The sequence below is a fragment of the Acomys russatus genome, chromosome 19 (assembly GCF_903995435.1).
Source record: "Acomys russatus chromosome 19, mAcoRus1.1, whole genome shotgun sequence".
NCBI lineage: Eukaryota > Metazoa > Chordata > Mammalia > Rodentia > Muridae > Acomys > Acomys russatus.
In genome coordinates this window covers 13210610-13236739 of record NC_067155.1, presented here as the reverse complement: position 1 = coordinate 13236739, position 26130 = coordinate 13210610, and the positions used below count along the sequence as shown (strand labels likewise).

At 46.3% G+C, this 26130-nt stretch overlaps 1 protein-coding gene across 1 annotated transcript; it reads right to left on the bottom strand.

The window, feature by feature from the left end:
- Positions 1-474: 474 nt before the first annotated feature.
- Positions 475-26130, bottom strand: LOC127203211 (leukocyte immunoglobulin-like receptor subfamily B member 3). Its single transcript, XM_051162006.1, has 17 exons — positions 26094-26130; positions 18657-18842; positions 6849-6884; positions 6383-6667; positions 5964-6266; positions 5389-5673; positions 4954-5262; positions 4449-4745; positions 3907-4209; positions 3574-3624; positions 3041-3043; positions 2565-2681; positions 2169-2244; positions 2010-2047; positions 1686-1738; positions 720-875; positions 475-642 (listed from the first exon to the last, which is right to left on the bottom strand). Exons 1-17 carry the CDS (start codon positions 26128-26130, stop codon positions 475-477), a joined length of 2703 nt encoding a protein of 900 aa, XP_051017963.1.

Genomic DNA, 26130 nt, shown 5'->3' with positions numbered 1-26130 from the left:
TAAGCTATGTAGCTGAAGATGACTCTAACTTCTGGATCCTCCTGTCCACCACATCAAAGTGCTATGATTTCCGGTCTCTACTGTCACTGAAGCCTTCGGTGGCTAATATATTTTTTTTCTGAAACGTGTCTCACTATGTAGCCCAGGCTGGGATGAATTTTACTAGGTCTTCCAAGATAGCCACAAAACAAAGGCAAATTTCCTGACTCAGTCTTTCATGATTTGAAATCGTAAGGTTGTGTAAGTATGCTTGTCAAATTTGTTTACTTTCATGGCTTTGTTGAGAAACGCCATTTAAATTAGAACGGAATGGAAAACCCTTCCCTTCTATTCACTTCTCATTTCACTTGAATATTGAGAAATCTCTGGCTTCATTTCCAAACTGTGTGACGTTAGTTAAAGCTCAGACAGTTTGCTCAAAGTTCCCAGAATCCCTTGGGGGGGGGTCTGTTAGCCATCCTGGCAGGCAGAGGCTCATTTCTCCTTGTCCTTGGGATGAGCAGCCGCCAGAGCAGCATACACACTGGGCTCCTCTGGGGCTTCCCCTGCCTGGGAGGGAGGAGATGCAGCTGTCCCCTGGCTGAGCATCCTGATGCAGAGCTGGGCATAGGTCACATCCTGGGGCTCCTCAGATTCGGCAGCCTGGAATGGGAGAGAGTGAGAGGAAGGTGTGTGCTTGGCTTGAGGAGACCTGCAGGTCTCCGGAGGACAGGACCCACCTGACTGTCCACCTCTCTGTCCTCTTTTGCTTGTCCATCTTTTGTGTTTGGGTATTCACTTGACATGGCAGGAGGTAAGGGGGTTCCTGCCTTCCCGTGCCTGGAGGTTTTCACCTGGGCATATGTCTCTCCCTGCGGGTCTTCCTCAAGTGGTCTCTGTTGGAGGAAAGTAGTGAGGTACAGAAAGTGTCTCCCTGTTTCCCTGGGGAATCTCCTCTGGCCAGTTTTCCACAGAATGGTCAGAGGGACCCATTTAGAATCCTGCCTCCCTGGTGGGATCTCGCTGGACTTCCTGCCTACAGTTCAGGCTTAACCTGGCACTCCATCTAGCCCTTGCTGTCTTGGATTCAGCCACACAGTCCATCTTCCTGAAAACACATTTCTGGGGACTGGAGAGATGGCTCCGTGGTTAAAAGCACTGGCTGCTCTTGAAGAGGACCTGGGTGTGTTTGCCAAAAACCCACATGGCAGCGTCTGATCAACTGTAACTCTAGTTCCAGGGCATTGGCCGTGCATTTCTGGCCTCTCATGCAGGCATGTGATGCAGAGACATACATGCAGGCAACACACACACACACACACACACACACACACACACACACACACACACACCTATGGAAGAAAACCCCAATTTCTGCCTAGGTTCCATTGGTTCTGCTGTGTCTGTGCCTGCGGTTGCTGGCCCCTTAGATGTCTCTGTGGGCTTCCCCACCCAGGTTTTCCCCTTCAGAAGACAACAAGACAGATGCCCAAAAGCCAGAAAGGGCACAGGAGGGAGGAAACTTGTGATCTCAAGAAATCCAGAAGAGAGTGAGGCCATAGCACACAGGAGGCAGGTGATTGCTGAAGGGAGGGAGAGGACAGCTGTGGAAACCGCTGAGGGCTGAGGGAGGAGGAACACAGAAGGCCCCGTGCACCAAACTGAGCCATAAGCTTTAGCACTGCCGATGGGGACCGGGATCTCACCCAACTGTCCGGATCCACAGCATCCTTAGGTCGAACGTCCTCCACGGAAGCATCTGTCGTAGGAAAACAAACAGAATGTCTCCTGACCAGAGTCACGGGATGTCTCAGATACCTCCATTCAATTCCTGTCTTGCCCCCAGATGGGGACAGAGAACCAGGGAGTGTTGAGGTATCACTGGACCCACAGTGTGAAGTTCAGACCCACACAGTGAAGACCTCAGGTCCTGTCCACCACCCCTGCAGTTCTGAGACCTCAGACACCGGCCCTCCCGCCCCCCCCCCGTGCCCCCCTCCCCCCGCTTCCCAGGAGTCTCTTTCTCTCACAAAGGCTTTCTTCCTGGGTGGCAGCAGCTGGGCTGGACCTGAAGAAACAGATGTCAGTTGGCAGTGGGATGATGTCGGGGGGGGGGGGGGGGGGGTAGGGGTGGGGGTGGGGGTAGGAGGGGAAGGGGGGGCGCGTCTAGGACTCTGGCCATGGTTTACCTCTCCTGGGGGCTTCTGTGCCTGGCTCCTGGCTCTGCAGCTTCTGCGGGGAGTTGCAAGTCTGTCTCTTTCTGGGCTGCAAGGAGAGGAGTCTCAGGTAGAAGAGAGGGAAAGCCCTGCACCAGGCATGTGCAGGGAAGAAAGGAAGGAAGTAACTTTCACAACACCAGGGCAAGTGGGCACGTGTCCCAGAACACGGTAACGTTTACCAAACACCTCACGTTGCCACGGGTTCTGAGGTCAAGTGCTTTCTCTCACCTGAGATCTGCAAGTGTTGCTAAGCTACCCCAGCCCCAGTTTGATGTTTCCCTGAGGCTGGCGTCCTGAAACCCTGTTTAGATGTTCACAGGGGAACCCACCACCTCTTGAGACCCAAGTGGCCCACACTCTCCTCACCATTCTTCCTGAATTTTCCCTGACGCCTTCGTCGGAGAAGGAGGAAGATGAGGATGATGAGGAGCAGGAGAAAGGCCGCAGAGACTCCGATCAGAGCCTTCAGGTAACTTCCCAGTCCTGAGGCACAAGTGACATCATGAGTGGGGGACCTTTGCTGCTTCCCTGAGCACCTGCTGTGTGACAGGCACCTGCTGGGTCTTTATACTCACCGTCTGTCATCCTCAGAGCCATGTACCAGGGAGTTGTCTTTTTTCCTACCCAGCCAATCACCTGCCTCAGATCACCTGACCGGAAGTGGCAGAGCTGGGAGTTGAATTGAAGGACTCTGATTTTCAGCCCGGTTCTCTCCCGCAGAACTGAGCTCCATAAATTAGCGGGAAAGAACCTGAATGTCCTGCCATGGCCCTGTGTCCCTCCCCACTCCCCTTTCCCCTTACACATGTCACCACACTGTGGGACTGACCCACTGCAGAGACCTCCTCTGTCAGGAGAGGCCACAGCCATGGCTAGTATGGGGGGGGGACCCTTAGACATGTGGGCCAGGTTTCCCCCTTTATATTCAGGGAAACAGCAGCCCATAAAGGGAAGGGGCTGTCCAAGTCAGGATTTCCAGGAGCAGCTGTAGCAAGCCCATAACAAACTATTGCCCATCTTGGCCTGACATTCCAATAGAGTCTTAATTTAGCCCTCTGGGGTCTCTCCATGTTGGCGGGAGGTTTATTCTCAGGGCCTTAGAGGCAGGATGGGGGATGTGACTGTCTCGGTTGCTTGCTCTCAAAGTTCTCCACTTGTCCCCACTGTTTGTGCTGAGCCTAAGTCTCTTTCTCTGGATGCCATCTTCTGTACCCTACCTCTGGGCTCAAGCTTCTGGGGTCTTTTTTATGATCTCTATTTGCCTCCCACACTCACAAGCCAAACTGACAGAGAAATGAGGACTTTGGTGGGCCAAGAGCTGCCAGGCAGCCAGGGGATGAAGCACACTCCCTGCACAGAGGTGCCTGATACTTACCTGTTGGTGACATGTGCCCTGAGGGCGGTGAACTGGAGTCTACAATGGGTCCTAGGAAACAGAACAAGAGGAGGATGAGGGTTAGCTGAAAACTCGGGCATCCTCACTCTGCTCAGAGTCCTCCATCTGCCCTGTCATCTTCCTGCTCCACACCTAGATTGCAATAGAGGATGGAGTGGATTTTACTTGAGGGACCACTGCTGGCATCCACTTCTCTTGCCAGGGAAGCTGTCTTCTGACTAGCCATCTTACTGTCTCCTCAATCCACCCAAGTCGAGAGCTCCTCCAAGGGTGTGGATTGTGAGTTACCCAGAGATATCAGGGTCACCTCACCTGAGACCTTGAGCTCCACAGGGGCACTGGCGTAGGACAACAGGTAGAGAGATGTGTCTTCAGATCCGTAGCACCTGTAGGTGCCCGCGTGGGTGGATGTCACAGCACTCATGGTGAATTCTGCCCGGTACCACTGAGCTTGAAACTTTGATTTCAGTCGCAGGGGTTGGTGGGCTGCTCCCTCCTTGGACAGAAGGAAAGTGTCCACTCTGTATATTGACTGACACAGCAGGGTCACATTCTCTCCTGAGTGGACTGTGGAGTTAGGCTTCACTGAGAGGGAAGGTCTGACACTGAGCTGTCCTAAGGAGAAGAGGGATAATGAGAAGCTACCTTTGTTGTTCTGAGCTGAAACCTCATTGAGTCCACCCTCAACACCCCGGACTATGTGTCTTTTCTTACTGAGCTCCTCTCCTGCTCCCCGGACTCTGCGTCTGTTCCCATCTATGATCTCTGTTCCTCATCCCAACCATCAGCTTCTAGGCTGTTCCACGAGAGCCTGAGCAGAGGCTAGGTGCCGTTGGATCTATTTAGTTTCTCACCTGTGATCAGGATGTCCAGGGGGTCACTGGAGGCTGACCACTCAGGGGAGAGGTTGTGTGCACCATAGCACCTGTACTGGCCTCCCACGTCCTGCCTCACATAGTCCCATGTGAAGTTGGCCAAGGAGAGGCCAGCCTGGGTCTGCTGGCTGGAGCCCTGGGTGAAGTCAGCTTCCCCCTCCTTGTACAGAACAAATCTGTCGTAGTTGATATCAGAGGAACATTGCAGGGTGAGGCTTATTCCAGGGTCCAGGATACGGCCTTGGTGAGTCAACAGAGACGGCTTCTTGGATAGCCCTAGAGGGAAGGTGACAGGCTAGGGACTGAGGAGTTGGTTCTTATCAAACACCGGTGCCCTCCCATGCTGCCCTGCACACGTCACTGCTTCTCCCCAGGTGTGGCTTATTAGTTATAAACTAGTCTCAAACTGCAGCCACAGAGGGGCAGGCCCATGGCAAAGGCTTAGGGTCTCACAAAATGATTGACGAGTGACGTGCTGACTCACCTGAGATGTGTATTTCCACGGGTTCACTGGGTCCTGACCATAACTGTGGGGTAACCTTGTAGTACCCAAAGCATCTGAATGTCCCCGTGTGGTTTGGGGTCATGTGCTCCACAGGGAACAGGGCTTTGGTTTGTGTAGGAGAGCGTATATACTGTGTGTCCAGGGACCCGGTAAACTTCAGATTATCCTTGGTGAGAATGAGTTTATCATATTGATTCTGTGAGACACACTGGAGGGTCACGTTTCCTCCTGACGTCACCACAGGGTGGGGCAGGGCTGACAAGCTGGGTGTACTGTAGTAGTAGAATCCTAGGACAGAAGGAGGCACAATGTAACACAGGCTCACACAGCCACAGTGTTCCCCAGCACTAGCCTGTGGGAGGGGGCAATTCTGAGAGCAAGAGCCTGGTGCAGGGGCTCTGACTGTCCACTCACCGGTCACCACCAGCTCCAGGGTGTCACTGCGCTCTGACCAACCAGCCGAGCTGTAACAGTAACAGCGATACTGCCCTGCGTGTTCCGCTGTGACATAACCGATGGAGAACTTGGCCGTGTTCCCAGGCTCCTCTGGGGTCTGTGCTCCCAAGGGCTTTGGGCTTCCCTCTTTATGTAGAACATATATTTCTGTATCCGGAGTTCCCTGACACCAGATGGTCGTGGAACTTCCAAAAGTGGTCATAGAGCTTGGCTCAGCCTTGATGATGGGTTTCTGGAGGTTTCCTGCAAAGAGAAAAGAAGAGGCAATAGGGTCTGTTTCGACATGGCAGGGGACGTTCATACTTGGAGGTGGCATTCACGCTGATCCAGAGCAGCAGAAAGCTCTGTGAAGACTCACCTCTCACATCCTGGTTCTGCTATCACTTTCTGCTTTGGAGATCTGTTTCTCGGGTCCCACTGTCTTCCGTGCTCCGCACCAGTGGGCTAAAGGGCCCTGGCTCCTCACACACACACTACACATCAGGCCTCCCCGAACACCAGTGTCACTTCACCATTATTCTAGGGTTGCTCACCTGAGACTAGGAGCTCCAGGGGGTCGCTAGGATATGACCACACCCATGGATTCTTCCTGTCATGGCTGTAGCACCTCAGTATCCACCTCTGGCTGGAGGTCACGGGACCCACAGAGAACGAGGCCTGGTACTTATATATAGAATAGTTATAGTGTGAATCCTGCTTCCAGGACAGCTTCTGTGGTCCTTCCTTAGTCAAGATGAACTTGTCGTAACTCTCAGAGGCACACTGGAGGGTGACCTTCCCTCCTGAGGTCACCACAGGGCTGGGCTGGGCTGACAGGCTGGGTCTACTGTATGCTCCTAGGAGAGAAGGGGAAATCAGTTATGTGTCAGGCCTGTGTTTTCCTCCAGGGCCGCACCGCTGAGAGCAGACTGAATTCTTAACATGAAGCCTGAGGATGGGCCATTCCTCTCACCTGTCACCACCAGCTCCAGGGGTTCACTGTCGTCTGACCATCTGTCACGGGTCAGATAGTAACAGCGATATCGCCCTGCATGGCTCTGGTCAACTCTTGAGATGGCAAGTCCAGCCTTGTTGCCAGGCTCAGGGAGCATTTCAATGCACTGTGGATTTTTCCTTCCCTCTTTATAGAGACAGTACTTTTTGGATCTCGTGGTCCCCTCACACAAGAAGGTCACCTTAGTCTGCTTGGAGACCACAGAGTCTGGTTGTGCTCTGAGGACAGGCTTAATGGTGTTCCCTGAGAGAAAACGGGCACCATGCTCAGACTGCAGTTCTCAAGCCAATGACCCTACAACGCCCCCCACCCCCACCCCCGCCCCCCAGGACCAGCACACATGTGCTCTTTTCCACACTCACTGCCCTGGCATGGCTCCCGGACCTGAAGAGAAGAGCAAGTCAGCACAGTTGTAGACACTCACCCGCCAGCACTGGGGCCCTGAAGTCCAGAGTCAGTCCTGGAAGAGAGGTCCCTGTGAGAGGTTTATCCCAAAAACTTAATGAGATCCTCCCCTCTGTAGGGACCACCTGAGACCTGGGGGTGGGGGTGGGGGTGGGGGTGGGGGTGGTTTCCTGATGGGTGAGCCCTCAGCTCTGGGCCTGAGTCATTCCTAGACCACAGGATCCCTCCGCTTTGTCACATCTCACCCAGGCAGAGCAAAGTCGTGAGGATGAAGGTCATGGCATCTCCTCCCAGAGGCTGCAACCGTGCATGAGGACTGAGCTACAGAGCCTGTCAGGAGGGACAGGAAACACAGGGTGTGGCCCTTGGAGGCAGGACACATGGCTGTACTTCAGCAGCCCCCACAGGAAGGAGAACTGTCATCCTCAGGCACCAGACTCTTAACTTCCCCAATGCTGTGGCTAGAGAGAGCTGCTCTTTGACCCAAAGTGACCTGTCCTGGATGGTCTTGTACCGGCACTGTGGGTTGGAAGGGTCTTGCATGGTTGGTGCATTGGGTCTGAAGGATTGGTCCTGTCTTAGTGATGTTGTGTCTAATGTTGAAGAGGTCAGGGGGGGCGTGTACTGTCCTGTTCTTTGTCTCTTCCTGAATGTCTGCTAGTGCTCGGCTTTTATGTGGGGGTTTGGGTCTTAAGGTTTTAACTTCAGATTTATTTATTTTGCAGTGATTTGTATTTTGCTAGCATGTATAGATGTCCACCATGTGTGTGCCTTGTGTGTGTTGCATTCAGAAGAAAGCATTACATTCCCTGGAATGGAGTTGCCAGTGGTTGTGACATACAATACGGGTACTGGGACCTGATGTCGGGTCCTCTTCAGGAGCAAGAGATGCTCTGGAACACTGAGCCATGTTCCTAGCACTGAATATATACATATATATATATATATATATATATATATATATATATATATATATATGTGTGTGTGTGTGTGTGTGTGTATTTATTTATAATGTTATAATTACTGAACAGCTTATCTTTTTCTGTCCTTAGGAAGTAATCTTATTCTCCTGGTATAACAAGTGTGTTACTCCACATCCTCAATGAAATTCAAGTTTATATCTGGTGCCAATCCTTTCCTAGAATACCAAACTCACTCATCTTTCTCAGTTTCAAAAAAAAATATAGTTCTTTGAGAATTTTTAAACGATGTGTTTTAACTTAACATCCACTCAAACCCTTCCCCCAGTCCACTCTCCTTACCCTTAACTTTCTGTTCTCCCTTTCTTCCATGCGCTCCAGTTTGTGCTTTTCTTTTCTTTTTTTTTTAAAATATATTCTTGGGCACTATTTTCAGAGGACACGCCATTAAAGAAATCTGACTCCTCAAAGGGATTATTAGATGACAACAGCTCTTCACACATGGGTAAGAGCTGCCACATCCCATTCCCACACGGGACTTGGTTTTTATTGCTTTTATGAGACGGCTTGTAGAAGCAGTCCCAACTCTGTGAGCTCATGTGTGCACCTTCTCTGCAGTGTTCAGAAACGAGTCTTCTTCTGGTCATCCACTTTGGTCCTAAATTGGGATCTTAATTATTTTTCAGCTTCTTCTTCTTCTTTTTTTTTTTTTTTTAACTGATCCAACATTACTAACGTCATATGAGGAAAGTTCCTCTAGCTCAGAATCACTTCAAAGGGTCAATCCAGGGCATAAATCATATTAGACAACACATGGACAATGAGATAGAGGTCATTGCATACTTCCCTTCCCCCCCCCCCGAGCCCCCAAACCATCCACTGCTTATTGCATGTCTGTCTATAGATGTCATTTGTTACAACAGAAAAAAAAAAAAAAAAAAAAAAAGACAGCTGGTAGAGTGTTTGTTGGGTATTCCCCAGAGGCTTAGGTTTGAATTTCAGTTTTGCGCAAATCTGGTGTCTTGACTCATATCTGTCATCTCAGCCCTCAGGAGATGGAGTTAGGAGGGATTAACATTTTCAGGTCTTTATGCAGTTAGTTAGAACTCAACCCAGGCTATGTCACACACACCCTTTTGCATAAGTCAACGAAAAAGTTTTTCCTTGGACTATGTGATGGGCATGATTAAGTACATTTTATGCATGTATTTGTCTTCAAAGAATTAATGGACAATATACTTACTATAAAGCCCCCACACTGGTAGCGTATCCCATGCACTTTCTTATATCAATCCCTAAGGGGCCATTTCTACCCCAGTCTGTGCATCTCAAGCATCCTTATGACCTGTCCTGCCCAGTGGGCCACATGGCTGTGGCATTCCTTTCCTTCTGACTTCATGGCCAGGTGTTTTCCTGACCTGATGGGTCATGCTATGGGAAGCAGTAAGACTTGCATTCAGTGATGTGAGCTCAGTCACAGGACCATCCCCATAGGCGTTGGTCCCTGTAGGAAGAGGTGCAGCCCTTTCCTGGTCAGATAGCTCCATGTGATGAGCTTTCCTTAGATTACTGACTGCAGAGAGGGCATCTCATCAGTCCTCTCTGATGCAGAGGAGTCAGTTGTTGAGAAACGACGGCAGCAGCATCATATTTGCTGGTGGATATGAGCTACGTCATGCTTGTTCTCCATCCTTGCCCCGTGGACTCCCATCGATGGCCCCCTACATGCACCACAGTCTCCGAGCACATAGTGAGATGGTCTCTGCTGGGTTAGACCCGCAAGCCTGTGTGTCCATCAGGGTTTTCCCAGCGGAGGACAGGTCCTGTTGCTTTGCAGGAATAGCATCATGGTGAACGGTAAGCAGGTTGCTCTCCTGAATCACCCTCAGGCTTGGGCAGAATCCATGTGGCTGGGCCCTGAGTGTGGGTCCCCTGTTTGTGTGACTTCTTTCACATTCACACCGTATCTAGGTTTTCATTGGTTTGGGAAGGGAATAGAGTCTGTTTTTCTCCAGGTGGGTGCAAATTCTCATTATAGACGTCTGATGAAAGCTTTGTTTCTTGTTCTATTTGTGGAAACACATATTTCTTTATTTCTGTGAGTGAAACACATAATGCACACACACACATGCAGACACACAACACATGCACACACACACATGCAGACACACACACACGCAGACACACACACACATGCAGACACACAACACATGCACACACACACATGCAGACACACAACACATGCACACACACACATGCAGACACACAACACATGCACACACACATGCAGACACACACACGCAGACACACACACACATGCAGACACACAACACATGCACACACACACATGCAGACACACACGCACGCACACACACAGAGGGAGACAGAGAGAGAGAGAGAGACAGAGACAGACAGAGAGACAGAGACAGACAGAGAGACAGAGAGACAGAGAGACAGAGACAGACAGAGAGACAGAGACAGACAGAGAGACAGAGAGACAGAGACAGAGACAGAGACAGAGAGAAAGACAGAGAGAAAGAGAGAGAGACAGAAAGACAGTGAGACAGAGACAGACAGAGACAGAGAGAGACAGAGATAGACAGAGACAGAGACAGACAGAGAGACAGAGACAGACAGAGACAGAGACAGACAGACAGACAGAGACAGACAGACAGAGACAGAGGGAGAACTGTGATTTCTTTTCTTAGATCAAACATGCCGATCAAGTGTATTATTCCTTTTCCATGCAATGGTTAAATACCTGTTTATATTTAGTTCTGGATTTTGTGTCTGTCCTTGGACAGAAAGAAACTGCATGTCCAGCTCCATGACTGACTAAGTAGTGTCTGATTCTCTCTCTCTTTTTAAAAAAATTTTTTTTATTAATTTATTCTTGTTACATCTCAATGGTTATCCCATCCCTGTGTCCTCCCATTCTTCCCTTCCCCCCATTTTCCCCTTATTCCCCTCCCCTATGACTGTTCCTGAGGGGGATTACCTCCCCCTGCATATGCTCCTAGGGTCTCAAGTCTCTGGAGGGGGAGACCTGGTGGCACTCAGAGGAAGGACAGCAGGTCTGATTCTCTATTAAGAACCCAGTCAGGCCTGGCAGAACCGGCAGAGGCAGCTTGATTTAGCCATTTGTGAGAGACAAGAAGAGTGATGCGTAAATGAGCTTCGCACTTGGCTCTCAGCTGCAATCTCCGCACGGCCTCCCTCTGAGAACTTGTGTGTCTGTGTGTCCTCTCACCTGCCTGCTCCCCTCACACTCTCTCTCCATCTGGGAAGCCATCTCTTTCTAGAGTCATCACCTACTCCTTGCCCAGGTACAACCCGAGACAGGTTGTTCAGCGTCTCTCTGGGGCTAGACCACTGTATGCACCACAGGTTTTAACCGCCCCCATGGAACTACTCAGAGAGCCCAGAGAAAGGTCATACTCAGAAATCCCAGTCTAGGGAATTTAGACGGGGAACAAGAGATATATTTTCTCCGTCTTTGTCAGAGTTAATTGATCATAACTTCTACCAGAAAGATACCTGAGCACCTGTCTCTCAAATTCCCGGACAGTTCCTTCCTGGGTCACTAGTGATAAATTCCTGAATACCTCCGCTGGGATAAGGAAGCAGAGGTAGCTAGTTCATTCTATCCCTACACTCTACCTTCTCCCACCCTTCGATTGCAGGCCTTCCTCACTCCCACACTCTGACAATGGAGAGCTCACCATCTCTAATTCACATTCTATCTGTGTCTTTCCTCTGAACAGGGCTCCTAGCAACTCCATCAGCTCACCAAATACTTGGTTAACAGTTTGGAATTAGAATCTCTAGTGGGTCACTAAGCATTGATCACATCTGAGGGTTTTTTTTTTTTGTTTTGTTTGTTTGTGTTTGGTTTTGTTTTTGTTTTTCTAGATGGAGCATCTGCGTGATCACATGTGGGTCGGCATTCGTGGGCTTAGGATGAACACTCCTAGCGTCTTTGGACTTGGTTTGGGTTTAAGGGTGCAAGAAGACCCGTGATTTGCTTTCATTCCTTTGTCAGAATGAATCTTCCAAGACTGTACTGTGACCCACACTGGAGGGTCATGGTCCCACTGAGCTTACTAAATGGATGTACAAGGCAGACAAAGATCAGTGTACTGTTGAGTTCCGGAAGGATGCAGCATCAGTCAGGGCTGTACTGCGATGAGGACTCCAGAGATCAGGGACCTTTCTTTCTCGCTGGAACAGTTTGTGATGGGACCACTGAGTGCCCTTTCCTCTGTGATAGAAACACTGATATAGACCTGAATAGTCATTGCTCATGAAAAGGTTCTTGGCCCTAAGATGGTGTTCAGGTGTTTTTACTCAAACCATTGAATTTCCTTTTCTAAGCAGTGGATAACTGTGACTTCCAGAGTCTAATGACACTAAATGATTATAACTTCCACCCATGGTATAACAGTTCCTGTCTCTGGCAAAATGATGGTGTTGTCGGTTGGCCTGTCATGAGATCACAGGCCGTGTCCTTGCACAATTCTCCAAACCCATTCAGCATCTCAGTTTTTTTTTTCCAGCTACCAACCCTTATAGGCTATTTTCACATTTCAAAAACCTTATCAAGGGTTTTTATCGATGCCTAAGTAGTTAAAAGCATGGGTGTCTCTTTCAGATTCCACCTTTTAAGTTTCCAGCACTCACATGACATCTCAAAAACCACCCAACCACCCATAACCACAGTTTAAGTGAGCTGTGTCCCACTTCCGACTTACTAGGACACCATGCATACACGCAGTGCACAGAAATACACACACACACACACAAACAAAATTCTAGTGTACATAATATAAAATAAATTAATCTTCATATAAAAACCCTGGTCAAGAATATCATTCACATATATGCCATGCTGCTTTTTCCTTAGCTTTTCCCACACCTTTCAAGTTTTTAACCAAGATGAGGCATCACAGATGACCTCTGTATTCTCTTTTTTTAAATTTAATTTAATTATTTAATTTTTAATTTTTTATTTTTTTTGTATTCTCTTGACAATTCACTGGACTCGAAATTAGAATACGGGTGCTCCATTGCAAACTTTCTTGGAGGGTGTCTTGCTAAATGAAAGAGATTCAAATAACAAATGTCATCGGCAAAAACTCCTCCTTTTTATTTTCTAACACTAAATACTTTACGACGCCAGAGTTACTTGTCAGTTTGAGTCATTTCCAAGTCTTGTCATGAGTATCGGCTGTTCTCGGTTATAGCTTTCCTTCAAAGAGCCCCTCTCCTACCTATGATGGGTCTTAACATTGCTCTGTCAAGCCATGCACAGAGCTTCCCTGGGAAACCACAGCAGCAGAAGACGCAATATGTCTACGAACTTAGTTCATTAACAAAATGATGCAACTTTAGCAGGCACATGGCTTCTCCCTGGAAGCGTGCAAGTCCCTTGCTCACATCGATTCGTTCTCCATGATATGTGTATTTCAAAGGTCTCAGACCAGCATCACAGCCCAAGAGATACAGGCTTAGGGATGTCCATGAGGCCTTAGACCAGCATCACAGCCCAAGAGATACAGGCTTAGGGATATCCGTGAGGCCTCAGACCAGCATCATAGCCCAAGAGATACAGGCTTAGGGATGTCCGTGAGGCCTCAGATCGGCATCATAGCCCAAGAGATACAGGCTTAGGGATGTCCATGAGGCCTTAGACCAGCATCATAGCCCAAGAGATACAGGCTTAGAGATGTCCGTGAGGCCTCAGATCGGCATCACAGCCCAAGAGATACAGGCTTAGGGATGTCCATGAGTTGATTACATGCTCACTCTCTTAGGGTTACATTCTAACATGGGAGGCAAGAGACAAGATGGTTTTCTTTCTTGTGGCTAAGATGGTGTCTCTATACTCACATGCATGTCCCTGTGAAGGAATAACGAGGGCTCAGCTCTTTTTCCTGAAACTACTGACGAACTGTCCTGACTCCTGAGTCCCACATTGGAAGTTTCATATTGTTTTTGTAGCATTTGTATATCATGTCGAGGTGAAATTGCATCCAGGGAGCTTTTGCATTGGTGTTTTCTGTTAGTAATGTTCAGTTGTTCAAGAGAAATTCCAGAGATGGTAATATCGTAAAAAGGAGTGCATGTTAAAGGGACTAACCTGAGTCATGGAGAGAGTAAACCACCAACCAAACAACATGCATGTGCTGGACCTAGGCCCTCTACACATATGTAGATGTGTAGCTTGGTCATCATGTGGGTCCCTTAGCAATGGGACTATAGGCTATTTCTTACTCTGTTCCTTAATTTTGAATCCCTTTCCTAGCTGGGCTGCCTTGTCTGGTCTCAGTGGGAGAGGAAGCACTTACTCTTACAGTGACTTTATGTGCCAGGGTGGGCTGGTACCCAACTGTTGACTCTGTTTCTTAGCAATTAAACTTTATTATGCAACCCAACTAGCTTATAAAAGAAGGAAAAAGGTTAAAGGGACGAAAGAGTGAACCTTCCGGTAGCCGTTCCACGGGACGGATCCTTAGGTGTCTCTCTGGCCGGCGTGCTGATCCAGCTTGTCCACTGCTCCTGCACGCTCTCACTGCAGCCGACTTTGTTTTTCTCCCTTCCCCAACTCCCTCAGTCACGTGGGAAGGACCGGCTCCTTCTCCCGGTGAGGGTCCATTAGAAAGACAATAGACCAGGTGGGGTTCCCAGGTCTGCTTCCAGAATTCCAAACCCAGGATGGCTCCACTCAGTCTGTCACAAGGTATTCATGGGGTGCCCAAGGGTAAAGCCCACCAAGACTGCTCCCACCTGTGACAAAGCTTACTCCTTCCCACACCCAACAGGGACTCTCCCTTTCTCTGAGGAAAAGAGATGGGGGATGGGGCCGGTGGGGGGGGGGGAGTGGTATGTGAGGTGGGACTTGGAGGAGAGTGGGGAGGAATATGCAAATAGGCTGTGTTGTGGTTAAATAAATAAATTAACGAGGAAAAAGAAAGCTGCAGTCAACAATTACCACTGGAAGATGGAGATTTAGTCCTTCACAGGCGCGAGGCCCTTTGTTGGTATCCCAAGGCAGAACAGATACTCTTGCGAGTGTTTATTTATTTATTTCATCCTTACCAGAGTTTCCCCTTTCTCCTTTCTTTCCAGTGACTCCTCTCCACCTCCCGTCTCCTTCACCCCCTCATCCACTCCTCTTCTGTTTCCATTCAGAAAATGGCAGGAATCCCACAGCTATCAAAAATTGAGAGCTGGGCTTGGTGGGTAGAGGGGCTCCCCTTTCCTGAGAGGTAGGGGAGTTAGGATGTGGGAAAAGGGAGGGAGGGTTGGACTGGGAGGAGAGGAGAGGATGCAAAGTGAATAAGTAAGTTAATAAAAACTTCCTATTCCAGAGGTAGTATTCAAATTCAAGAAATGTTTCATACGTAAACTGAAATTTACCCTTAAATGATATTATGCAAATAAAATTAGTGGCCACATAGAATGGGAAAAACCGAAGAAGAAAACCAACAAAAATCTTCTTCTGATCTTAGATGAAATATTGCTAGACAGAAGTATATATTTGAGATGAGTGATTTGGCGATTTTATACACACCTGCATCATAAATTTGTTTATTTTCTGCAGTAAAGACATTTAACATACTCAGCCTCTCATGACAGATTTCAAGTGTGTGGCTCCGTGTTGCTGATCCAGAGCTGGATAGAGAAAGGGAGCGCAGCTGGCTACAGGGAACACTGTGACACGCTACAGAGGGATGGGAAAGAAAGACATGCCTGAGTCCAATCTGCTTTCCTCTCTAGGGATGATAGGTCAAAATGTGGATTATTGAGTCGATGCCTCAACTTAAGGCCTGAACTGTGCTCACGAGGTTATTTTGAACTCACTGGTGTAGAAATTTGTATATTGATGCAAAAATAAGTTTAGTTTTTGATACATGGATACAGAATTCATATTTCAGATTATTCTTCACACACATTGTATATATTTCTAGTCTGATATGAGGTATTGTACCCATACCACTCAAGTAGAATGCGAAGTTTACCTCTAATACTTCGAATATCCTACTGCAGGCTGTTTAGGGTAAGTAAATTAGACATGTTAATTGACAACTGGTCAAATCGTGGTCATTTCAATTACTGGTCTATTTATGTCACAAGAATATACATCTTAGATGTAACAGATAGGCATGATTGTACAGACGGATAAGGTAAAATAGTTAGATCAGGTCTTCAAACACCTCAGAGTCCTACAAAATACGGCATTTAAAGATGTTTATATTATTTTAATGATTCTTTGACAATAAGGCAGTTTGACTCCTGGCAGTACTCAGCCTACCTCAGGGATGATGATGAGCATCAGTGAACCTCCTTATGGAGACAGCTTCAAATGTGGCAAACAAGCCACAGGGCAAAATGTCCTTGTTTCGGGCTGGAGAGATGGCTCAGTGGTTAAGAGCACTGCCTGCTCTTCCAAAGGACCCGGGTTCAATTCCCAGCACCCACATGGCAGCTCACAATTGTAACTCCAAGATCTGACGCTCCCACACCAACAGACATAAGTTAGAATTAAATAAAATATTAAAAAAAAATGTCCTTGTTTCGACCACTGACAGAATTCTGCCTAAAACCTAGAAAGCTTCGATGCAGGTCGAGTCAACAGCCAAACTCTGCCAAGACAGGGAAAGCATGTCCTCAGTAGTTCCTGACTCATAAATATGTCTGTCAGATATACTGGGCCAGAAGGCCGAAGATGATGCTTCAACATTTTAGAGAGTTATGGATGATTCTTCAGGCAGCAAACTGTCTCTGTCATTTTTTTTTTTAAATTTGGAAGATGCTAACCTGCACTTCCTGTTTACTCAGATAATTAATTTTACTCCTTCTCAAATCTCTGATGGGGTTGAAGACCAAACAGTTTAGTTTCACAATAAAGCTTAGTTGTTTAGGGGTTAAGATGTTTTTAGGTCTCAAGAGATGTTTTAAGTTGATAGAGATGAGATATCATAGATAATGCATCACATTCAGAATTTTAGACTCACCGAGATAGAAAATGTCTTCTTCAAGTTTGCCAAATACAAAAAGCCAAAGCACTATGAATGTAACGTGAACATAATTCCTGATAATTCTGTGGTTCCTGTTGTTGTATGTAGTTTATTTTATATATGTGTACTAATGTAAATGTATATGTAAAAATAATTTTAAAAAACTAAATAAAAAAAAAAAGAAAGAAGGAAGGAATTACAAACATTGCACACCATGATTTCTATAGTTCACGATCTTTCAGTGGAGCTATTGGAGGGTCTTTTGGGGTTTGGATAGAGAGGGGGTTGGACTGAGAGTCTTATGAGGCAGTTTCACATGGCCCCTGTTGTTACAATTCTAGATTGAGTAAGGACTGTGCCGTCAGAAAGCTGTGACTTTTATGAAATGTGAACAAGGGGTGTGATGACCACTTCCTGGGCTCAGATGTTCTAGCAATACTCTGCTCATGTGCCAGTTTTGGTTAGCTATTGAAAGCCATCCTATAGAAAAGAAAAAGAAAAAGAAAAATTAAAAAAAGAAAAAAAAAAAAAGAAAGAAAGAAAGAAAGAAAGAAAAAGCCCTCCCTGTAGCTACTCAGGACAATTCCTTCCTGTCAGCTTCTCTGAAAACTTGATCCCCTAGTTTGGATATGTTAGAATACGGTAAACCCTAATTTCTTTTCCCTTCGAAAGTATCCAAGATGTGGTAACCTCACTAATGTGTCTCAGAGTGGGATTGTCAGTGAATTCTAAGTTATGTTTTCTCAGCAAGGCTGTTCTGTGCAATGCCCACAACCTCCCCGCTTTGCAGCACATAGCTAACCCTCAGAAAACGTGTTCATGGCTCTTACTGTGACCCGTCATTTCTAAGAAGAGTCTGTATCCAGCACACCAAGTATAGATACTAGTGACAGTATATGCCACAGTACTGGAAAAGATTAAATCAGTGTCTCAGGCTCAACCCATTCTTCTGTTTTTCTAGTTATTAAATTCATGAATGGTCAATATTTTTACCATATGGCCAGGCTGGGCTTTCTCATGCAATCTCTCTAGCCTTCATCTGTCTTTACATTTTCCTATGTGTTTCTGTGATGATTAATCTTTGTGGACAAATTAATTGGCACTGGAATGAGACAGGAGACCCTTGCTAGAAATTCTGAGTGTATTTTTTTTAAAGGGAAGATTAACTGTTAGCGGATGACTTCACCCAGGATGCAGTCTCTCAGGTGTAAAGATGGTAGACTGAGCATCAGTGCCAATTTTGTCGGCCCACCTTCAGTGCCTGCTGGTGAGTACACGCATTCCTCCTGCTTCTTCCTTCTCCCTCAGTCTCCTCCCTCAGATCTCCCTCTTACTCACTTTCTTCCTCTTCCTCCATCTTTCTTTCATCTCAGAACTCACCTTTCCCACATAGGTCAGTACATTTACGGAAGTCGCCAAGGCCTCCAGCACGAGATGGCAACTGCTGAGACACTCAGCCTTGTGAACTGAACAGATCCTGGATTCTCGGGTTCCAGGACATGGAGACAGACCTCTATATCTACCCAACCTATGTCATATAAGTCAATCTAAGAACCCCCACCGTGTAATATAAGTTATCAGGTCAATTCTTTTCACCTACATACATTTTTTTTTTTTTAATGTATCTTTAACAAGAACTGCAACGCGCAGGATGTTTCTGCAATGTGCAGAAAGTGCAGGATGAATACTTGTAAGATAGTCTATAAAACACCAGAGCTGATAGCAGATAAAAAAAGCTATCCCACAACCCACTACAAATGTGCAGACATTTCAACCAGGCCCCCACATTCACATGCACAATCTGAGCATCTACTCATTATCATATTGCTATTTCTGAAGCTACTCAAGTGATTTCAAGAAGCATAAAATGTACACCCAGGTACATACCAGGTAATTCTCCAAATAAGTTAATAATCTCATACAGCGATGAACGTCCTGCATCTGAGCTATTAAATATACTGATCTCTAGGTGCGTACGAATGTCGTAAGTTTGCATGCTGAGAAGCCATATGCGGCTTGTGGTTGCTACTTGTAACAACAGGAAGCAGGCCGTTTCCCCTGTGGCAGGAGTTTCTAGAAATTTCCACACAGCGGTACAAACTTGCAGGCGTTTGTGCTAGTTGGTACTGTAGCCCATTTCATGCCTGTTGTAAGAGGGCTGTTTCACAGTAGGGGCATCACACAGAGAACTAACTTCGTTAATAGCATCTCACTAATATCTTCATGTAACTCTCTGACATGAAATTTGTTTTTTTTTCTTTTCTTTTCTTTTTTTTTTAAATTTGTTTCCCCCCCCCGACCGTTTTCCTAACATTTTTCTCATTGTAATAGGTTTTTAAAGAATTTTCTAAAATGCGTTGTGATCATATCCATCTCCTCTTTAAGCCCTACCTCCTTTCCCTCTCTTTTCATATAGGGTCCTTCAAAAACAAAAACAAAAACAAAAACAACAACAACAACAACAAAAAACCACCCATTAAGTTTAACTTGCGCTGTCTGTAGATTCTTGGATTTGTGGAATCCAGTGCTGTGTGTGGTTCACTACCAGGGTTCATTCCCTTACAGGGAAGTGATGTCTGTCTCCAAAAAGCTATCCATTGAAAAAAAAAATTCCTCAGCTTCAGGTGCGCCTTTGCGCCCCGCTCCTCTCTCTACTCTTGCACTTGCTGTGACCTGAGCTTGCAAGAAGGATGTTTGTGCTTTCATAAGAGCTATGAGTTAATGTGTGCCATCTGTTGGTGCTTGATGTGGTGCTATGCAATCTTTTTTTTTTAAAAAAATGTCATTTATTTATTTATTTATTTATTTATTCGTTCACCAGTTGTAGCCCCCACCCTCCTTTCCTCCTAGTCCCACCCCCTCCCTCTTCCCCATATCCACCCCTCCTCATCCCTCTGAAAAAAGCGAGCCCCCCCCCCCCCTACTAAACCACCCCAACACATCAAGTCACTTCAGGACTGGACACCTCCTCTTCAACAGTGGCCTGGCCAGGCAGTCCCACCAGGCCGGAAGTGATCAAAAAGCAGGCACCGGAGTCTATGTCAGAGACAGCCCCCCCCACTCCCCTTACTAGGGGGCCCACATGAAGGTCAAGCTGCCCATTGGCTACATATGTGTAGAGCACCTGAGTTTCAGTCCATGCATGGTCCAGTCTCTGCAAGGCCCTGCCTGAGCCCAGGTTATTTGGGCCCTGTTCCTCTTCTTGTGAAACCCCTGTCCCCTCCAAGTCTTTCTAAACTTTCCTCCACTCTTCCACAAGACTCCCTGCACTCCACCCAATGTTTGGCTGTGAGTCTCAGCATCTGTTTGGATCCACTGCTGTGTGGAGGCTGTCAGAGGACGGCTATGCTGGGTTCCTGTCTGCAAGCATAGTAGAGTGACATTAATAGTGTCAGGAGTTGGCTCTCCATGTTGTGGGTCTCAGGTTGGGCCAGGCATGGGTTGGACGTTCTCTCCATCTCTGCTCTATCTTTATCCCTGCACATCTTGTAGCCAGGGTAAAATTTGTGTCGAAAGTTTTGTGGGTGGTTTGGGGTTCCTCTCCCTCCACTAGGAGTAATGTCTAGTTAGAGGTTGTCCCCTTCAGTCTCCATGACCCACACTACTAGGGGTCTCATACCGAATCACCCTCATATCCTCCCTTGAGCTTACTGTTGTAGGTCTCCAGTTTGTCTCAGAGATGTCCCCACCCTGCCGTTTTTTTTTTTTTTTTTTTTTTTTTTTCCCTCTTGGCAAGTCCTGTGTTCTCTCTCTCCTGCTTTCTCACACATCTGATCCCCACTTTTGTGTCCCTCCGTATGCACTTTCCCCTGCCTATTCTATTTCCCCTTTGGAGTGAAATTCAAGAATCTTCCTGCAGCTTTCAAAAGGGCTAGAATTTGACATTGCAGTTTTAAGAATTATATAGGTACAATACCTTAGCATGTTGTAACCAAATATAATATTAAATATGTATCAATATACAAAGCTTTATAGCAGTGTATCTTTTTGGTCTTATTAATGGTCTTTGGTCTCAAAGTAGATCCAATAATCTATCCTTTTACTTATCATTCCTATAACCAACACCTTTAAAACAATACGAAACATCTATCACCCGTAGAATGAACAAAACCCATCCACCCTCTATGGGTAATGGGGTGTAGTTTTCTCCAATTGCTTCCTAATAATTTGGGACATAGTGTTTTTTGTTTTGTTTTGTTTTTTTTTAAGAGGGGCACAAAAATTTGTATATTTTCCAGTCTTAAGTAATCTAGCTGTAACTTTTGCTTTCTCGTCTCTGAATGCTGAGAAAGTTCAGAACTTTAACTGAAGTCCTGACTGGAACAGTCTGTGACACTGAACGATTTAGGTAGCCATTTTGAAAATTGTCCCAGGTGCAGATTTCTTTTCTTTTTTTTCTTTTTTTAGCAAACAGTTACTGAGATGGTCTGTGAGGTATGGTCACCTGGGCAACTTGTCTTCTTCTTCTTCTTCTTCTTCTCTTCTTCTTCTTCTTCTTCTTCTTCTTCTTCTTCTTCTTCTTCTTCTTCTTCCTCCTCCTCCTCTTTTTCGATGTCTTGTCCTCTTGCTCTGCAAAATAGATAAACTCTCAAAGGTATTACCCTATTTTGTATTAATACATAAATGGGCTGTGCACTGAGCACAGTTTTGTTAAAAGATGATTCTCTGCTCTTGGTTTTGAGCAGGTAAAGAATTTGTTTTTCTATGTAAGTTAGTTTGGACTGTATAACCAAACTTTAAAGTAAATTTTTACTTTTGTCATTTAAAAGAATGGCATGAGCAAACCATGCCTCTGTCGGATGGTTCTGATATTCTCCACAGGCCCTGGTCTCTGGGATGGCAGGTAGGCTTGGGGTCTCAGGAGGTGGAACACACTGGGAGCTGGAACTTGGAGCTCCCTGTCAGGATGGAGCTCAGAGGGCCCAGGGCAGACCATGCCTCTGCCACCAGGCTTTAGTAGGTCAGGAGTTGATCACTTGCTGATCCCCAATGGCTGGATGGGGCCTGGCAAATGGCTAACATAGGTTTGAAAATCTGGTTTTTGATGCTCATCATCTTCTTTGAGGTCGGCTGGGTGTTGTCAAGAGTTAACTTGCCTTGTTGTCAAAAAAATTTAGGATTGTAAGATTGAATCTCATTCAGAAATCTAGACCCAACAAGACAGGAAAGACATTTACGTCAAATGAGACGGATGCAGATGGCCAAGTCACTATGACTGTAACATGTATAGAACTCACTATTCTCATGATTGCCACATGGTTCTCCCTGCTGCATGTAGTTTGTTTTATACATGTGTAACAAATTAAAATTATTAAAAAAAAAAAAAAAAAAAAAGAAAATCTGGTTTTGTAGGGGAACCCAAGGCAATTAAAGTCAGCTAATACACTGTTCTCTTAAAAGCAGGTTTAGCAGGCAGAACACACAGAAGCTTATTGGTCTTATATCACCTCAAAGTGTAGTACTAACTCTGGCTGTGAGGTCTGGCAAAAGTTGCAGTTTCTTTGACTGTAAGAGATATTTTCATTACATGCGTCACCACAAACTGTGATTTTCTGTAACAGGAGCCAGTGCTCTTAACTACTGGCTGGTCTCTTCAGTCTCCTATTAAAGTTTTTATTACTTATATTAGTTCTTTTTTTTTTTTAATCATTTCATGCCTGTATGTAATATGTTCTAAGTACTCTCTCCTCCACCTTCTTTTATCTCTTCTTTTTTTTTTAAATTATGTTATACGGAGTTAATTAAATGAGCATGGGGGAGAAGGAAAGTGGGGAAGAGGTATGAGAGAGAGAGAGAGAGAGAGAGAGAGAGAGAGAGAGAGAGAGAGAGAGTGTCCTGTCCAGCAGGACCAGTAATTATGGGGTCTTGAGGGGAGCCATACCTGAAATGATGAGACGGGGAAAGAAAGAGGCGAGACCAAGTAGCATCCCTATCAAGGTCCGTTTATTGAATCAAAGGCAAAGCTTATATGGAGTGGAGGCAGGAACCTAGCAGTAGGAGGGGCCCGAGAATGTCTCCAGATAATACCATCAGGTCAGGGGAACAGTTTCTATCTTATCTTAGCTAACTATCTCTCAGGAAGTCCTGAGCTAATCTGCTAAACAACATCTGCATAAGCTGAAAGGAAGTTATGCAGAGGCTGAAAGAAGAAAGTTAGGCTTTAGAATGGGGCATCAGTATTTTTTCATAGCCAGCAGACTTTTAGCCTTGAATGACCCCGGGCTGGCTCAGACAGAGAGAGAGAGAGAGAGAGAGAGAGAGAGAGAGAGAGAGAGAGAGAGAGAGAGAGAGAGAGAGAGAGACAGACAGACAGAGAGAGACAGACAGAGAGAGAGAGAGAGAGAGAGAGAGAGAGAGAGAGAGAGAGAGAGAGAGAGAGAGAGAGAGAACTAGAACAGTAGAATGAGGGTGCTATGTGAAGGGTGTCTTTTATATGGCCCAGGGCAGAGCCACGCCCCCGTGGCAGGTAAGCAGTGACATCACAGGTAGGCAGACTGAAGCAGAATCCTAACATTCCTACCTTTTCCTATATTTAAAAATGAGGAACATTGGATTGTTTTTATAAATGAGAATGGGGGGGGGGGAGAAGGAAAGGGGAGGGGGGTACCACAGAGAGAGAGAAAGAAGAGAGGAGAGGTAGAGAGAGGTAGAGAAGGAGAGAGTTTGTCTCTTTTTTGTTGTGTGTGACTCTCAGAGCCATCTTTGTGACCAAGGGTTTAGAACCCTCCATGGAGCTTGGTGAGTACACAACTGAAGAAAAAAAAAAAAAAAAACTTGACACTTCCTAAAGTCTGACAGTAGTCAATAAATACTTCATCAGGAAGTGATGGGGTCCCAAGACCCTTTCTCAGCTATGACTTGGTGACAGTCTTATTCAGGGTCAGAGAAAGTGACCACAGTTGATCCAAGTTCATGTTTGTAATAGCTGTGGCATTGCAGATGATAGGATTTCACCACTCTCCTCCTCCTATCTTGTAATACTGGAATTTGTAATATTTCTGCTCTCCCCCCGCAGTGGTGTTCCCTGTGGTGCCATTAATTGCTTGTTTATGACCCAATCAATCCCAACCATCATCGATTCTCAGTTTCTTGTGTAACCATGAGGAAAAAGTTATTTCTGAGAGGTTTTATGCAGACTCTTGAGCGCATGACTAGGGAGTGAAATGTCCCTTCCTGAGAGGTTTCTGCAGTGACAGCCACATGACTAGCAGTACCCACCTCCATCAGCCATATTCTGTGTGCCAGGCATTGTGGCCCCTTGCAAGAGATGTCAAGGCTTTTTTTTTTTTTTTTTAATCTTAAGAGTCTTTTTTTTTTTTCTTTATGAGATGTAAAGAGGGCAGGGGTACTTTGTTGTCTGTGAGATAATATAACCCAGGTTCATGAGAAAATACCAGGGTATCCACGGGTCTCCAGAAAAGGAAAAGGAAATCTGATTGGACTTCAGAGACAAAGCTCTTATAGGACACTCTCTTCTAGGGACCACAGTACTGATGACTAAGTGTGTTTCTAGTTGCTCTGGGTTACTCTTTGCTAAATGGCAACCAGGTGTCACTCCTGAACAGTAGAGATGGTGAGGACCGATCCTAGAGATGCCAGGAAGGTCTTTAGGCTTTGGGCTGGCAGGGACTCTACCTAAAACCTTACACAGGACCAAGGAAAGTTCGGCGGTCCCTGAAGGACTCAACTGCTAATCTTATCTGAAAGGACAACACGGTTTCAGGAATACCACTTCTGTAAAGACGGAAGGCTAGGTGCATGGCTCAGGTAGACCCCACTGGAAGCCAGGCGCCATCCTGAAATTCCCATTCAATCTACGGGCACTGTTTTTGTGACTATCAGAACTCTGATTGCTGACCCATGTCCTTTAATACCCTCTATCTGGGGGTGACAAGTGAGAGAACACATACGGCTTCCAGCCCCAGGATTTGCCTTCAGAAAACGGGTCATCTCTCAGGGGTGCCCATCTACCGCAGTCCCCATTTGACAATGTGTAAGGTGGAATGTCTGTTTAACGCCCTGTCTTGTTTTCCCTAGGTGACAGAAAACCCAGTCTGGCAATTCCTGTATAGCCCTGCTGTGACCTCAAAAGGAAATCTGAAACCCCAGTGTATCTCACACCAAGGGTATGACACGTTCACTTTGACTTCAGAAAGAAATCAGGAACCCTCTTGGACGCTGAACGTACAGCATTTATACACTAGGCTGTCCAGCTGCCTGTTAGCGGTAGGCCTCACCACACCTGGCTAAAGGTGGACATTCGAATGTTACGTATCCGTAACATACTGGAGCAAACCAAATGTATAGTTTTAATCCAGGGAGGCCCATGGAGCTCCTGGTGTCAGATGAGGAAGCCCAAGCATTTCTTTAAATAATGGTTATTCAAATGTAGGTTGTCAGTGGATGCTATGTGAGGGAAGCCAGGCTCCTGAGCAGGCTGGAAGCATGTGGAACAGTGGAACCCAAGATATGGAAATGGAGGGACCACTGGAAAGGGAACCCTGGTGAAGGAGAGATAAACGTGTTTTTTTTTTTTTTTTTTGTTATGATCCCGAGTGTGGGATGGGGAAAGGTCTTGTGAGAGAACAGGTGATGTTAATCCACTAGAAGACCGACCACCTCATGTGGGAGCTTGATTGTTGCCAGCTGAAAAGATCCCTTGAACGAACTCTGGGAGGAGCTATATAAATGAGCACAGAACTGAAGGCAGGGCCTTGTGGAGACTTGGGATAGTTTTGGCTGTTCATTGCTCCACTTCGAGACGCTCCTGGAGAGAACCGCTCGAGGGAAGGCTTCGGGGCTCCGGCTCTTGCTGAGGTTCCGGGTTCTGGTTATTCCAGGTTCCAGCAGAAGAAATCCTTCTGGTGATGCCAGCAGAATCGTTCCTCAGAACAGATATCCTTATGGTTTTGTTATTCTTTAATCTTCTTTTCCTATTGTTTTGCCTAGTTGGGTTATAAGGGACGTATGCTTGGTTAATAGGTTCGTAATAAAATATATTGGTTAAGAGAAGTGAACCTCCAGGAGAGAAATTGGTATTCAGGAGAGAAATTGGTGTTTATATGGTATCACACGCATGTCTTGCTAGTCGGAATCGGATTATATTACATGTCTAAATGTGACCTTTTCTGTGCCATTGTTCAGAGAGACTGACTTCCTCACATTCTTTCTGTCAGGTACCCTCCACAAAGTCCACCAGGAGTGCTGAGCCAGACTCTCTGATGACCTCAGGAAATCCAGTGAAGATTTGTTGTCCAGGACCACGGAGACCCAATTATACACTCTGCATGAAGAGGGAAGTGCAGAGCCTTAGGACAGACATACTTCCATTGGAGACCAGAAACAAGGCCAGGTTCTCCAT